Source organism: Natrix helvetica (genome assembly GCF_964273705.1).
Source record: "Natrix helvetica genome assembly, chromosome: 1".
Lineage (NCBI taxonomy): Eukaryota > Metazoa > Chordata > Lepidosauria > Squamata > Natricidae > Natrix > Natrix helvetica.
In genome coordinates, this window is record NC_138548.1 from 227,400,104 (window position 1) to 227,413,961 (window position 13,858).

Below are 13,858 nucleotides of genomic sequence, written 5' to 3' on the forward strand. Positions count from 1 at the left end.
ATCCATGCGAGAAGAACATGCCTTTTGAAAAGGACTGGCGACATTGCCTGAATAAGTGGGTTCTCACCATCATCATCCCGTCATCAATAAACAAAGTCATTTTTGCTGTCTTAGGAAATAAGGGCAATAGAAATTTGACTAAACGTTAAATCATAATAATAAGGAGAAAATGGTCTGGATAATGTGTTGGAATGTGGAACAGTACAGGTAATCCTTGCCTAATGACCAGTTGTGTTATGACTATTCAAAGTTACGAAGGTCACAGAATGGGTGCTTTAGATCCATAAAGCATGGGCCATCGTAAATGGTGGTGCTCTCCCCTATGGGCACGTGATCACGTGTTGGGCAGGTTAGCTTTACAACGTATCACTGATTTCGCTGGTCATCTGCCTGTGGTTCAGGATGGGGTTTTTTTTATTTTTTGGCTCATTTCCAGCATTTTCTGCCAATTTCCAGTAAAAAAACAACAACACATTCTGGTAGAGAGAAGGTCCCTGAGGATGGACTCCAGCATGAGTCCAAAAGCTTGGAAGACTCAACTTTCGGTTTGGGTGACAGACCCAGATTGTATCCTGCAAAAAAAAAAAAAAAAAACACCCAGTGAAATGAATGGTTTTGCTTAATGATTGCTGCCTTCACTTAATGGCCACATTGTTCACTTAATAGTCATCATTAAAAAAAAAAAGCAAGCCAGAAATTTACTTCTGATCTTGTGGGTGCCTCGGCTTACAACTGTAATTCCAGGGTTAAGTTGAGGATTGCCTGTAGCTCCTACGGGTGATATATGTGGGCTAATATAGACACAGAGCCTGATTTCTGGAACGAAATATAACATTTTGACGAAGTGATCTCTCTCACACACACAGCACACACACACACACACACACACACACACACAAAAAAAAAAAGCAGCAGCAGTGCTTGAGGGAGTAATACCCAATATAAGGGTCCTTGTTTACTGGCCATCTGTTCATTGACCATTCAAAGTTGCAACAGCACTGAACAACCAACAGCCACTGCTCAAAGATCTGGATGTTGCAATGGTCCCATGGTCACATTTTCACAATTTGGATGCTCGGCAACCTTCTCGCACTTACAATTGCATGGTTACAGGGTCCTCCTGTGACACCATTTATAATCTTCCCTGCTGGTTTTCCATGACGTCAATGGGGAAGCCAGCAGGGAAGGCTTCAAGTTGCTTTGATATGCCCCTTCAGCCTTCCTGTACTTGCACTGTGCCACACCATCCATCCTCTGTCCTTCCTGCCATTGTACCACACCGTACACACACACACCCCTGGATTTCCTGTGATCGCACCCAGCCTGCACCAGGCTTCCCAAGTCCTCACTCCATTCACGCACGGCCTCTGCCAGCCCTCCCAGTGCCTTCTTCGGTTTTTCCCAGCCCCCTGCAGCACCTCTGCGGCACCCCCATGCTCTTTACCTGGGGCTCCTATCACTTCCCAATTAATGACCCATATATCTTGGGTTTAACGATGGCAACTGGGACTGCTGGAATTGTCATCATTAAGTGATGTGGTGGTATGTCATTGCACTTTACAATCATATTGCTTAAGGATGGCAGTCCCGGTCCCAATTGCAGTTGAAACCGGAGATCTACGTACTATATGTAGTTTTTCCTTCTAGGAGCAGAGGTGCTGTAACCATGAGAAGCCACTTGAAAAGGGTAATGCATGAATTGCCTAAAGGAAGCTTCAAAGATCTTGTAGTATATGGCAAACTGTTTTTTAAAAGCCACTTAACCCTTTCCTTCTCAGAGTAAAATAAGTGTTCCACATCAGCTTCTTTACAAGCAGAGAGTGGGGCTCCCTGTGTGCCATAATACATGATGGGAGCAGCCTTACAAACCTCCCCACAAAAGGAGCCCTTCAGGCTAATTTTTAATAGGACAAAAGGACATTAAATACATGGGGGAAAATATAATAGTTTCAAATCAAATTTAGTTTTAATCCTGACCTTATTTGCTTCCTTTTCTTGACTCCTCCAATTGTGTGTGTGGGTGTGAGGGGTGGGAAGACAGAGGGAAAGAGAGAAAGACAGTCAGAAAGAGAGAGACAGAGAGAGAAACAAAGGCAGAGGCAGAGAGAAAGAAAGAGAGAAGGAGAGAGAGACAGAGGGAAAGAGAGAGAGAGAGAGAATGAGGCAGAGAGTCAGAGAGAGAAAGAGACAGACAGACAGAGAGACAGACGCACAGAGACACAGAGAGGAAGAGAGAGGAAGAGGCAGCGAGAGAGAGAAATCTTCTATACACAATTCAAAGATATATCTCTGCTCTAATAATACAGATTTGTAGCTGGAGAAGATATGTAGGAGAAAATTGTCAAACAAAAAGAGGTGCTTCATTTAGATGCTTCCAATTTCTTACACACCCCTCCCTCTTCCTGTCAGACTCCTTAGTGATCTCCAAACCAAGCTGCAGAAGAAGAAGAAGAAACATTTTAAAATAACCTCAGCATATTTGCAAGAGAGAATTGGTTGATGACAGAAGGCTTAAACAACTCTCTCTCTGGTCACTTTTCTTCAGCAAACGGCCTCTCATCTCCTGCCTTAAAATAACTAAGATACAAACTGTGTCGTCCTTTGTCAGTTCTTAGGAGCAGGCTTATTTAACTTAAGTAAAATTTCGTAAATAAAATGTAAATGTATTTAAAATAAATAAATAGATGGGGGAGGTGAAAGGATGGACAGATAGAGCTGAAAAAAGGTTCTCCCCCTTATACAATTATTGATGGTAGAGCTGTCACTATAGGTTTCTAAGCATTGTTTGTCCTCTGGGGAGAAAAAGTGCTGTATATAGGAATTATAATTTTTAAAATCTAAACTACAGACAAGGAGGAATCAGAAATCACTAATAGAGAAAGACGCCTCTTTGCTAACTTATAACTTCTAGATACAGATAGAAACTCAAAAGAATAAATTGGAAATAAAGATGACCTGGTGAGATATTAATTTTTTAAAAAACTATTTTTGGGGGGGACGATGACTCTCGACAACTATATTGGGATATCTGCAATTTCAAAAGTGCTTGTAAATATAGGTAGTCCTCGACTTACAATCATAATTGATTGAATTCAGATGGTCCCACATTGGACCAGGGTTTCTAAATAAAGGCACACATGTTTTTTTAAATTCTTTTTCAGTGGTTTGGTGCTGGACCACTGGACCACTTTAATGATCATATTTTTCAGTTTCCCATGCTTCTTGAGATGTTTTCCCCTTCAGGGTTTTTGTCCATGAAATATTTCCTAGGCTGTCTCTGAGTTTGTTAAAATCAGCTCTTTTAAAGTTGAAGACACTGGTTGGATTGTATTCTATTGCTTGGGTTTGCTTTATATTGAATTCCAATATGATGTGGTCTCTCTCCCCCAAAGTTCCAGCAACTTCAAATCTCTCTATCACTATTTCTTTATAGCTTTTCTTCTAGTTCCCTCCTCTACCTTTTGGATGGCAAAGTTGTCAATCAGGTTGGTTAGGAATCTATTCGATCTCCTACTTGCTGCAGAGTTTGTCTCCCAATTGATATTAGCGTAGTTAAAGTCTCCCATCATTACTGTGGTGTGTTTCCTACATACATTTGTTAATTGATTAGCAAAAGGTTCGTTTATTTCTTCTGCTTGGTTGGGTGGCCTGTAGTATAATCCTGTAGCAATTTCATTCTTTTTTCCCTTTTTCCCAAAGACTAATAAAGTCAAGTGCACGCCATCTACTTTTGTAGATGTGTTGCAATTGTGTTTGACCCATCTTCTGTAGATTTGGTACCAATGAAAGATACATCAAACCCACAGTGCAGGCAAATAATAACTTCCTCTTTATCCGCTAGAAATCCTTACTAATTTCTCCTCTCCTCATCCACTATGTCAGTTATATTTGCTTTTATTTAGTGACATAATGAAGATTTGTTTTAATGTCACCTGCCAAACCATTTAACTACTCAGTAAAGAACAGATTTATGCATTGTGTCTTTCCATAAAAATTTAAATGCTGGCTGGTATCCCATCATCATTTTTTACTGTTGGAGGACTATACATAATCATCAACATCAGAAAGACTATGCTTCTCAATTAACCTTTTCACATTTACACCTAATCATAATGCTGTATAAACTTGTCTTGGCAACATCTTTCTCCTGCTATGTCCTTACAGATTTGCTTTCATCCCATTGCCTGCCTTTGAGTGAGAGCATAGAGTCAATGTGCATGGACCCCTTCCTTTCTGTGGCAACCCCACAAATATTGGAACAGTGCTGTCATGTCTCCCCTGGTCCTTCTCTTCACTAGACTACCATGCCCAGTTCCTTTAACCATTCTTCATATGTTTTAGTATCCAGTCCCCTCGTCATCCTGGTTGCTCTTTTCTGCACTTTTTCTAGAGTCTCAAAATCTTTTTTATAATGTGACCAAAACTGGATGCAGGATTCTAGATGTGGTCTTACTAGGCCTTTCTAGAGTGGTATTAGTACCTCACTTGATCTTGATTTAGGATTGCATTGGATTTTTTGGCTGCCGCTGCACACTGCTGGTTCATATTTAGCTTGTTGTCCACTAAGACTCCAAGATCCCCCACAGTCATTGCTATTAAGCCTGGTTTCACCTAGTTTATATGTTCATATCAAGTTGGAGAAACCTATTTTCCAAAGCACCAGAAAGCCAGACAAGAAACAATGGATGGAGACTAATTAAAGAGAGAAGCAACCTAGAACTAAAGTGAAATGTCCTAACAGTGAGAACAATAAACCAGTTAAATGGCTTGCCTTCAGAATTTGTGGGTGCTCCATCACTGGAGGCTTTTAAGAAGAGACTGGACAAATTGTATAGGGTCTCCTCCTTAAGCAGGGGGTTGGACTAGAAAACCTCCAAGGTCCCTTTCAACTCCGTTATTCTGAAATCAGATGGCTAGCAACAGAAGCAATCAAGATAGGCAATAGGAATGGCACACTGCATGTTGGTATAGTTTCTTGCCAACTCTTGGATGGTGAGAGACAGCTTCACAGTAGCAGTGGGGAAAGGCCTCATATCTATACAAAGGTTCATGTGCCAGAACCTGCTGTTGAACTCATGTTTTATTAGTAGGCTTTGCACTGAGCAACAGACAGAACCATGTTACCCAGAAGTTACAGAAGGTCAACAAAACTCCTAGACCTTCATTTAAAAATGGATTGACATCAATAGGATTGTTGCATTCTCACATGAAATCTCATATGAGAAAATCTCACGCATGATTATCAGGAAGAGGTGATTGCTGAAATCTCATGCGATTTAAGAATTTAAACTTATTTTGTTTGATTAGCAAGGCTCTTTTTATTTTCTTATGTTAAGTATTTGCAGAAAGTTTTTTGTTTTATTTTTTTGTTTTATGGCTTTATAGCTCACTTGCCTTATCATTTATTGATGCTGCTTTGCTTTTGGATACAGCTTTGCTGTCATACAATTAGTATCACACTATGTTATTTATTAGCTAATTAAATGGTAGGCTTTTCAATGTTTCTTCCTGTGGATCTCATATTATTTTTTAATCCCACTCGAGTATTTCTGGCTCCTGTTTATTCAAAATTATAAAAACAAAGCCTATCATCAGAGTGGGAATAGCTGTGACAGTGCTAGTGTTTTGGTTCTTTAGTAATGGCCATTAAGGTCCCAATGGAGTGAAGCCAAATCATTTGATTAACCAAGTGGTGTACTTGCCCTCTGAAAATGCACCCTGCATTACAGAAAAAAAATACCACTCTGCAATTATATCAATAGAATAAATATTGATATAACTGCATCATAGTTTTTTCTGTAATACATTATAAAGAGGGAGGGAGGGAGGGAGAGAGAGAGGAAGGTATAAATATATATACTCTACATATGAATTTTTATTATAATAGTAAAATCTAATAGCAATAGGACTTAGACTTATATACCATTTCACAGTGCTTTACAGCCCTCTCTAAGTGGTTTACAAAGTCAGCATATTGCCCCCAATGATTTGGGTCCTCATTTTACCGATCTCAGAAGGATGAAATGCAAAATAAACTTTAAAAAAGAAGAATACAAAGTAGGAGAAAAATGCAAGAAAAAAAGAAAAGAAAGAGAAAGACATTTGTAGGGACAATAAAGAGAAAAGAAATATAGAAAAAAATTACTTCCAACCTGCATCACAAAAGGTATAAAGAAATTTAGGATAGGGACTCTTCACTCCCTCCAATGTTACAAACATTTATCTCTTCCTCCCATATACCTTATGTATCTCTTGTTGTATAAATAAATCCATAAAGCATCATCTTCTCAGCCTTGGCACAGATAGAAAGTCTATAAAGTTTTGCCAGATGTAAGAATTTATCTTTTTTTAACATTAATCAAATAAAGCAACTGTATATTCCTTCATTTTATTTCTAACAATCATCATTTTAGTTCATTCAAATATTATTGTAGGATCTGATTTTTCTTCCTTTTTCTTTATCCCATTATATAAAGTTCTTTAAGACTTGAACAGGTCTTTTGTATGTAGTAGGAAAAAAATATCAGCGTCACTTTGTCATTTGTATTTCCTTTCTAAGTTTAAGGCCTCAGCCAGTTGGTAGATCCATAAAACATTCTTTTCTAGTTCATTCTCTTGGTCTCCAGTTGTAAATCCAATTTTGATGCCATCTTTATCTTGTCAGCTTTTTTTTTCCCGGATGTGACATTTCTTCAATAACTTCCTCTTGGCATAGTCTATTCAGAGATGCAGACATCATTACTAACATTGTTGATACTATGGCTACTATTTTCTGATTCCATTCTTCAAAAGTCTCATTCAGAAGTTCACTCTTAGAATGTTTTACAACATTTTGCAGATTTAGGTAAATCTTTACCTAAAAATTTTAGTTCCCTCTAGTGTCCAGTTTTTTAAATATAAAATTTCTTATCTTTGTTTCTTCTTATAAATACCAAAACAGAATCTGATAAGATCTTATTTAACTTTTTGTTCTTTATTTCAGACTCTAACTTTTTTAGGATTAGGATTATTATTTTTCCCACTCAGGATTGAAGGCAGACTCCCCCAGCATTTCCAGACTTAATCAGAATTCATTTAATCAGAACAGAGCTGGAAGGGGCCTTGGAGGTCTTTTAGTCCAACCTCCTGCTATTGTTAGAAGATAATTGAGACAAACTGCCCTCAGCTGACTAGTTTTCCATTGCCAGTCCAAAGATTTTAGAAATAGTTAATAAGCAATTTTGGAAAAAGATTTAAAAAGTGAGTTTTGAAACTTATTGTCTGTTAAAATTCTCTTCCGTGGTTGCAAGCAAAATTATTCATCTTGTCACTTCCCAGTGCTAAAACCCATGGAAAACCCCTATCTTGCAGTTTCCTCTTGACAACCAACTGTCCAGAGAACATATGGGTAATCTCCCATTTTCTCCTTATCTGGAGAGGTTCCAGGGAACTGGTCTATTACCCATTTTCTTGGTCTTTGCTCAAGTCATTAGCTCTGCTTGCATAAAGCAGTCTTCAATTCATTATGGCTCCCCTGGAAGTAGACCATAACCTACTACTATATAAAGTAGAAAAATGTGGGTTAGATAGCATCACCACCAGATGGATTCGTAACTGGCTGACCAACCGCACTCAACGTGTAGTCCTCAATGGAACTCCATCTACATGGAGGGAAGTATGCAGTGGAGTACCCCAAGGTTCTGTTTTAGGCCCAGTACTCTTCAACATCTTAATCAATGATTTGGATAAGGGGATAAATGGGGAACTCATCAAATTTGCAGATGACACCAAGCTGGCAGGAATAGCCAACGCTCCAGAAGACAGGCTTAAGATACAGAAGGACCTTGACAAAACTGAACATTGAGCACTATCTAACAAAATGAAATTCAATGGTGAAAAAAATTAGGTTCTACATTTAGGCAAGAAAAACAAAATGCACAGGTACAGTATAGGTGGTACCTTGCTCAACAGTAGTAACTGTGAAAGGGATCTTGGAATCCTAGTGGACAACCATTTAAATAGAAGCCAGCAGTGTGCAGCAGCTTCCAAAAGAGCCAACACAGTTCTAGGCTGCATAAACAGAGGGATAGAATCAAGATCACGTGAAGTGTTAATACCACTTTATAATTTCTTGGTAAGGCCACACTTGGAATACTGCATTCAGTTTTGGTCTCCAGGATGTAAAAAAGACGTGGAGACTCTAGAAAGAGTGCAAAGAGCAACAAAGATGATTAGGGGACTGGAGGCTAAAAAATATGAGGAACGGTTACAGGAACTGGATATGTCTAGTTTAAAGAAAAGAAGGACTAGGGGAGACATGATAGCAGTGTTCCAATATCCCAGGGGCTGCCACAAAGGAGAGGGAGTCAAACTATTCTCCAAGGCACCTGAGAGTAGAACAAGAAGCAATGGGTGGAAACTAATCAAGGAGAGAAGCAACTTAGAACAATTAATGGCAGGTGTTTTTTGTGCTTGTTTTCACCTGGGAGACTTGACAGTTGAGTCTAATAACTTCAGAACAATTAATCAGCGGAACAGCTTGCCTCCAGAAGTTGTGAATGCCCCAAAACGGGAAGTCTTTAAGAAGATGTTGGATAGCCATTTGTCTGAAACGATATAAGGTTTCCTGCGTAGGCAAGGGGTTGGACTAGAAGACCTCCAAGGTCCCTTCCAACTCTGCTATTGTATTGTATTGTATTGAAGTCCAATGAAGGAGATTCCTGATTGGGAGCTTCCTCATAAGTCTTTCCTCAATGTCCTGAAGAATACAATACAATACAACCCAACACAAGACAACAACAGAATTGGAAGGTACCTTGGATGTCTTCTATTCAAACCCCCTGCTTAGGCAGAAAACCCTACACCACTACAGACAAATGGTTATCCAACATCTTCTTAAACACTTCCAGTGTTGGAGCATTCACAACTTCTGGAGGCAAGTTGTTCCACTGATTAATTGCTCTAAAGCTATTAGAATCAACTGTCACTTGTCTCCCAGGTGAAAACAAGCACGAAAAAAACCTGCCCGGATACCAATTTTTATTCTAATCTCCTTCTGCAAAATACAAAATAATAATATGTGTTTTGATGGTTCAGATTTTGAGCAAATAGATCTGCATTTAAACCAAGGAGCAGCTGCTCCTGCATTCTTTGGCACCAATTTAGATCTTTATGTATTCCCATTCCAGAATTCTACAGAATCTTGTTCAGCTGCATTTTTCTCTTGTCGCCTAAAGTCAAAGGGGAATAGGGAGCCAGATTGTAGTGACGAGAGTAAGCCTAGCAGCCATCTCCAACTTAATCAGAATATTTGTGCAGACGTTATTTTGTCAGTCGAAACAGCTGTTGGAGTAAAAAAAAAAATTAAATGAGTAATTGTCTTTAGTTATTTTTTCTTAACAAAGGAGAGTGGGAACAAGGCAGAACTGCAGGGATACAGGGGATTCTAGACTTTTAAACTATGGTAAATCATGAATGGTTTCTGCTAATTTATAGGAGATTGCTATAAATTCCCAATTTTTTGGAATTTGGCATGAATGACTTTAGAGGAAAAAGTTCTCTGATCTCCCCAAGCCTATCAGTGGTGGGATTCAAAAAATTGTACTACCAGTTCTGTGGGTGTGGTTTGGTGGGCCTGGCAGGGGAAGGATACTGCAAAATCCCCGTTCCCTCCCAATCAGCTGGGACTCGGGAGGCAGAGAATAGATGAGGGTGGGGTCAGTCGGAAGTGGTATTTGCCGGTTCTCCGAACTACTCAAAATTTCCGCTACCGGTTCTCCAGAACCAGTCAGAACCTGCTGAATACCACCTCTGAAGCGTATCCATGTCCTCTGTCTTCCATGAGTTTAAAAGATTCCTGCACTACATTGCATGTTTATTTCTATAAATGTTATTAAAAGTTTAAATGGGAACATAACATTAGCACAAACTAATACAGAAGAAAGAAAACAAAGAAAAAAAGAAAGAATCGGGGAGAAAACTAAAACACAGAAAGAAAAGATAAAAAGAAACAGAAAGAAGAAGAAAAAAAGCTTCCAATTGCCTTTGCAGCAAATTGATAGGAATATTATTTTATTCTATAGTTGTGAAAAAACTCCTTTTTTTCTATTGTTCTTTTTTTGTTTAATCATCAAAACCCACAAATTCTAAATGTATTTTTTCTGCTTCATGCAAAAAGTCTATAAGGAGTTTCCAGTCAGCCATAAATGCAGCTATTGCACCATATTTCAGACTACTTTTTCACTAGGCAAATGTTTTACAGAACGTGTTTCCTGGGAATCCTAAACTGTGGCCTGAATATCTTTATATTTTTATTTCTACTTAATAACAGTTAAGCAATGGCAGGCTCGCTTTTACTAAAGCTGTAGTGTAGATGTTTATAGTGAGAAACATAAATTAGGGTGGGATTTACTCCCATTATTTTCTTCAACCAAAATCTTCCTTCAAAGCTGTGTTGAGGAAAATTGTCCTCTTTCTGGATTACCCTTTGTGCTTGCTGTGGGTTTCCTTCTTTTCCTTACTACAGTATAAAGCCACACTTTAGAATAAAATTTTACAAAAACATTAGCAATGTACAGGTAGTCCTCAACTTACAACAGTTCGTTTGCAATTGTGGCAAATATCTGTAGTTCAGGTATAGGATGAGGGTGAAGGTTCATTCTCTGATTCTCTTGTGAGTTGGTTTCCAAACATTTCATTGCCAGGCTAGGTAACATCTTGAGCAGAATTTACAGGGTGCCAGTGTTTTTCTATTTATAAGGGCTTTGTGTGGTCAGTAGGTCTTGGAATGGGTCTTGGGATGGGACTTGGGATGGGTGGGTGTGTCAAGTGAGGGTGTTGGGATGGATCTTGGGATGGGTCTTGGGATGGGTCTTGGGATGGGTGGGTGTGTCAAGTGAGGGTCTTGGGATGGGTCTTGGGATGGGTGGGTGTGTCAAGTGAGGGACTTGGGATGGGACTTGGGATGGGTGTGTGTGTCAAGTGAGCGTCTTGGGATGGGTCTTGGGATGGGTCTTGGGATGGGACTTGGGATGGGTGTGTGTGTCAAGTGAGCGTCTTGGGATGGATCTTGGGATGGGTCTTGGAATGGGACTTGGGATGGGTGGGTGTGTCAAGTGAGGGTCTTGGGATGGGTCTTGGGATGGGACTTGGGATGGGTGTGTGTGTCAAGTGTGGGTCTTGGGGTGGGTCTTGGGAGGGATCAGGTGTGAGACATCAGTGAGAATCTTGTGATGGGGTGGTTAAATCAGATGAGGGTCATTGGGAGGTGAAGTGCTGGTTGTGGGGAGGTTTGCATGGGTTGGTTGAGGGTCGGTGCTCTCTTTGGTTGGCTGTGTGGTTGATTTGGATTCTGGGGGGTTTGTAGGCTGGTTGTAGGTCAATGTGTCTGTTGATAGAATTGCTTGTGGAGTGCCAAGCTTCGATGGGCTCATGAGCGTGGTGGGTGATAGCATGGCCGATGATTTTTGTGTTGCTCCAATCGAACTGGCGCTGTTTGGTGTTTGCGTAGAGAGCCGGTGTTTGTGGATCATGGTTATTAATTGATGTGATATGTGTCCCCACGTAGAATTACAACAGTTCATTTAGTGACCGTTCAAAATTGTAACAGCACTGAAAAATTGTGAGTTAAGAGCATTTTTCACACTTACGACCATTGCAGCATATCCTATGGTCACGTGATCAAAATTCAGATGCTTGGCAACTGACTCACATTTATGAAGATCGGAGTGTCTCAGGGTCATGTGACCACCTTCTGACAAGCAAAATCAGTGGGGAAGCCAGATTCACTTAACAACCATGTCATGAACTTAACAAGTGTAGCAATAAAGGTTGTAAAATGGGGCAAAACTCACTTAAAAGTCTTGCTTAGCAACAGAAACTTTGGGCTCAATTGTGGTCATAACTACCTGTACATCAATGTATAGCTTTATCGTTGCCACTATCACCTGAATAAAAAATACACCCAATGCTGTAGAGCTGTGCCAAATTTCCTTTACTTTCTCCTGTTTTCTTTCCTTAAACACTCCAGATAATGTTAAATTGCAGAATGCCGGTCGCAAGCAGTCTGTCTCCAGAAGCCTAAAGCATCTCTTCCATTCTTCAAACAAGTTTGTGAAGACTTTGAAAAGGTTTGTTTGATTTAATAGAATCACAGTTTTATATTTGAAACTGCCAGAAGTCTCTCTCTTACATAATCTGCATTCTCTACTCTGAAATTGTTTAGTATTTTGGAAAACACTGCAAGCTCAATCAGTAACCACAGCAGAATTTGAAAAAAATGTTCTATTAGGATCTTTACCTAAATTTTAGCTTTTATTTCTATTGCAGTGCATGTCTCTTCAGTATAAAACCTCTAAGCTGGAAAGACGGTCATTAAAATTCATTATAATACAATTCTCCCCCAAAACAAAGGGCAAAGAAGAGAAAACTCCATGCACACAGACCTAAATCCTGGCTAATACCCAACTTCTGACCTTATCAATGTAAGGTTGCCAATTCTAGATAAAACCACTCTTGGAGAATCCTCTCCCATTCAGTTAATATATGCATGCAACACTTTTAAATATGCATGTGTTATGGATGGTTGGATATGTATATCTGCCAAAAACAGAGTCCAAAATATGACTAGGCCAGGACAAGTTGATGATGCTTTAAAGTGTTTCCCAGAAGTGATACGTGTACATCCGCACATTTTTTTGCTCTTGAATCTAGATTTCTTAGTAAGTCCCTGTAAAGGGAAAGAAATGAACTAGTGAACTGGGTGCAGAGGAGATGAGAGGAATAGAGTCAGGTAGGGTAGGGATGGAAAGGAAGAAGGAAAGGGGAAGGGAGAAGAGAAGGGGAGGGGCGGAGAGGAAAGGAAAAGAAAGGAAAGGGGAAAGGAAAGGAAAAGAAAGGAAAGGAAAGGAAAGGAAAGGAAAGGAAAGGAAAGGAAAGGAAAGAAGGAGAAAGGAATGGATTGGATTGGATTGGATTGTCTGGGTGTGACAAAAAGAATTAAATTTAGCAACCAAGCAGCCCCTTCTAAACAGTACCCGATCTTCAGAGCAATCTTCAAAAGCATTCATGCTTTCTGATAACCCTGTTCATTTGCCCGATCCTTTGTTTCAACAGCTTTTTTATCCTTACCAGCAACATAAGACCCACTAATTTCACAGGTAATAATTTGTCTCCTTGATAAATTCAGGAAGCTTTTGAGTCAGGCTAAAACCACATGCAGGAAAAGGTAAAGATAATCTTGGGTTCAGCTTAACACTTGGTGGCTACCACCAGGACACATCCATGCTGTTTTCTTGGTAATGGTATAAGAGTGGTTTGCCACAGCCTCCTTCCAGGGTGCTTTTTAAACTTCCCAGTCCAAGCAACCGCCCTGTTAATCTCCCATCCAAGTACTAACTAGGCCCACCCTGCTGAGCTTCTAAACTCTGACAAAGCCAGCCACCCGCTAAGACAAATCAAAGGCATTCTTACCAGGAATAAGTACCCTTGAATGCCACCTGTATACTGCATGTACAATCTAGAAAGAAAGAAGGGAAAATGCCGGCTATCTCTGCTACCTAATTTCTCACTGTGAAGCCAATTTGTCCCTATTTTATACCATTTGGGCCAGTAGTTATTTAGATGGTAGAGAATTGCAGTAATCTTCCTCAACTGCCGTCTTCCAGAGAGGTTGAGAGTCAGCTCCTATGCTGGCTGGGAGGCTTAGACCGATTGTTCTAGTATTTGGAGAGCCCAAGATTAGGTGAAGTGACTTAACCCTTTTTCTTCTAATAAGAGATGAATTGTATGTCAGGGGAGTGGAAAAGTTGGAGCCATCTCTTCACTCCTTTCTGCCCCTTTTCCCGTCCTCCTGTGTGGACATGGGGTGGATTGAAAACTA

At 39.8% G+C, this 13,858-nt stretch overlaps 1 protein-coding gene across 1 annotated transcript in view; it reads left to right on the forward strand.

Annotated features, from left to right (window-relative positions):
- The window catches only part of ANKFN1 (ankyrin repeat and fibronectin type III domain containing 1), a 299,454-nt gene that overhangs the window by 241,139 nt on the left and 44,457 nt on the right, over positions 1 to 13,858 (forward strand). Inside the window, exon 10 of the mRNA XM_081933540.1 lies at positions 12,008 to 12,107. Coding sequence (XP_081789666.1) covers positions 12,008 to 12,107 — 100 coding nt within the window. The remainder of the gene's footprint in view (positions 1 to 12,007; positions 12,108 to 13,858) is intronic.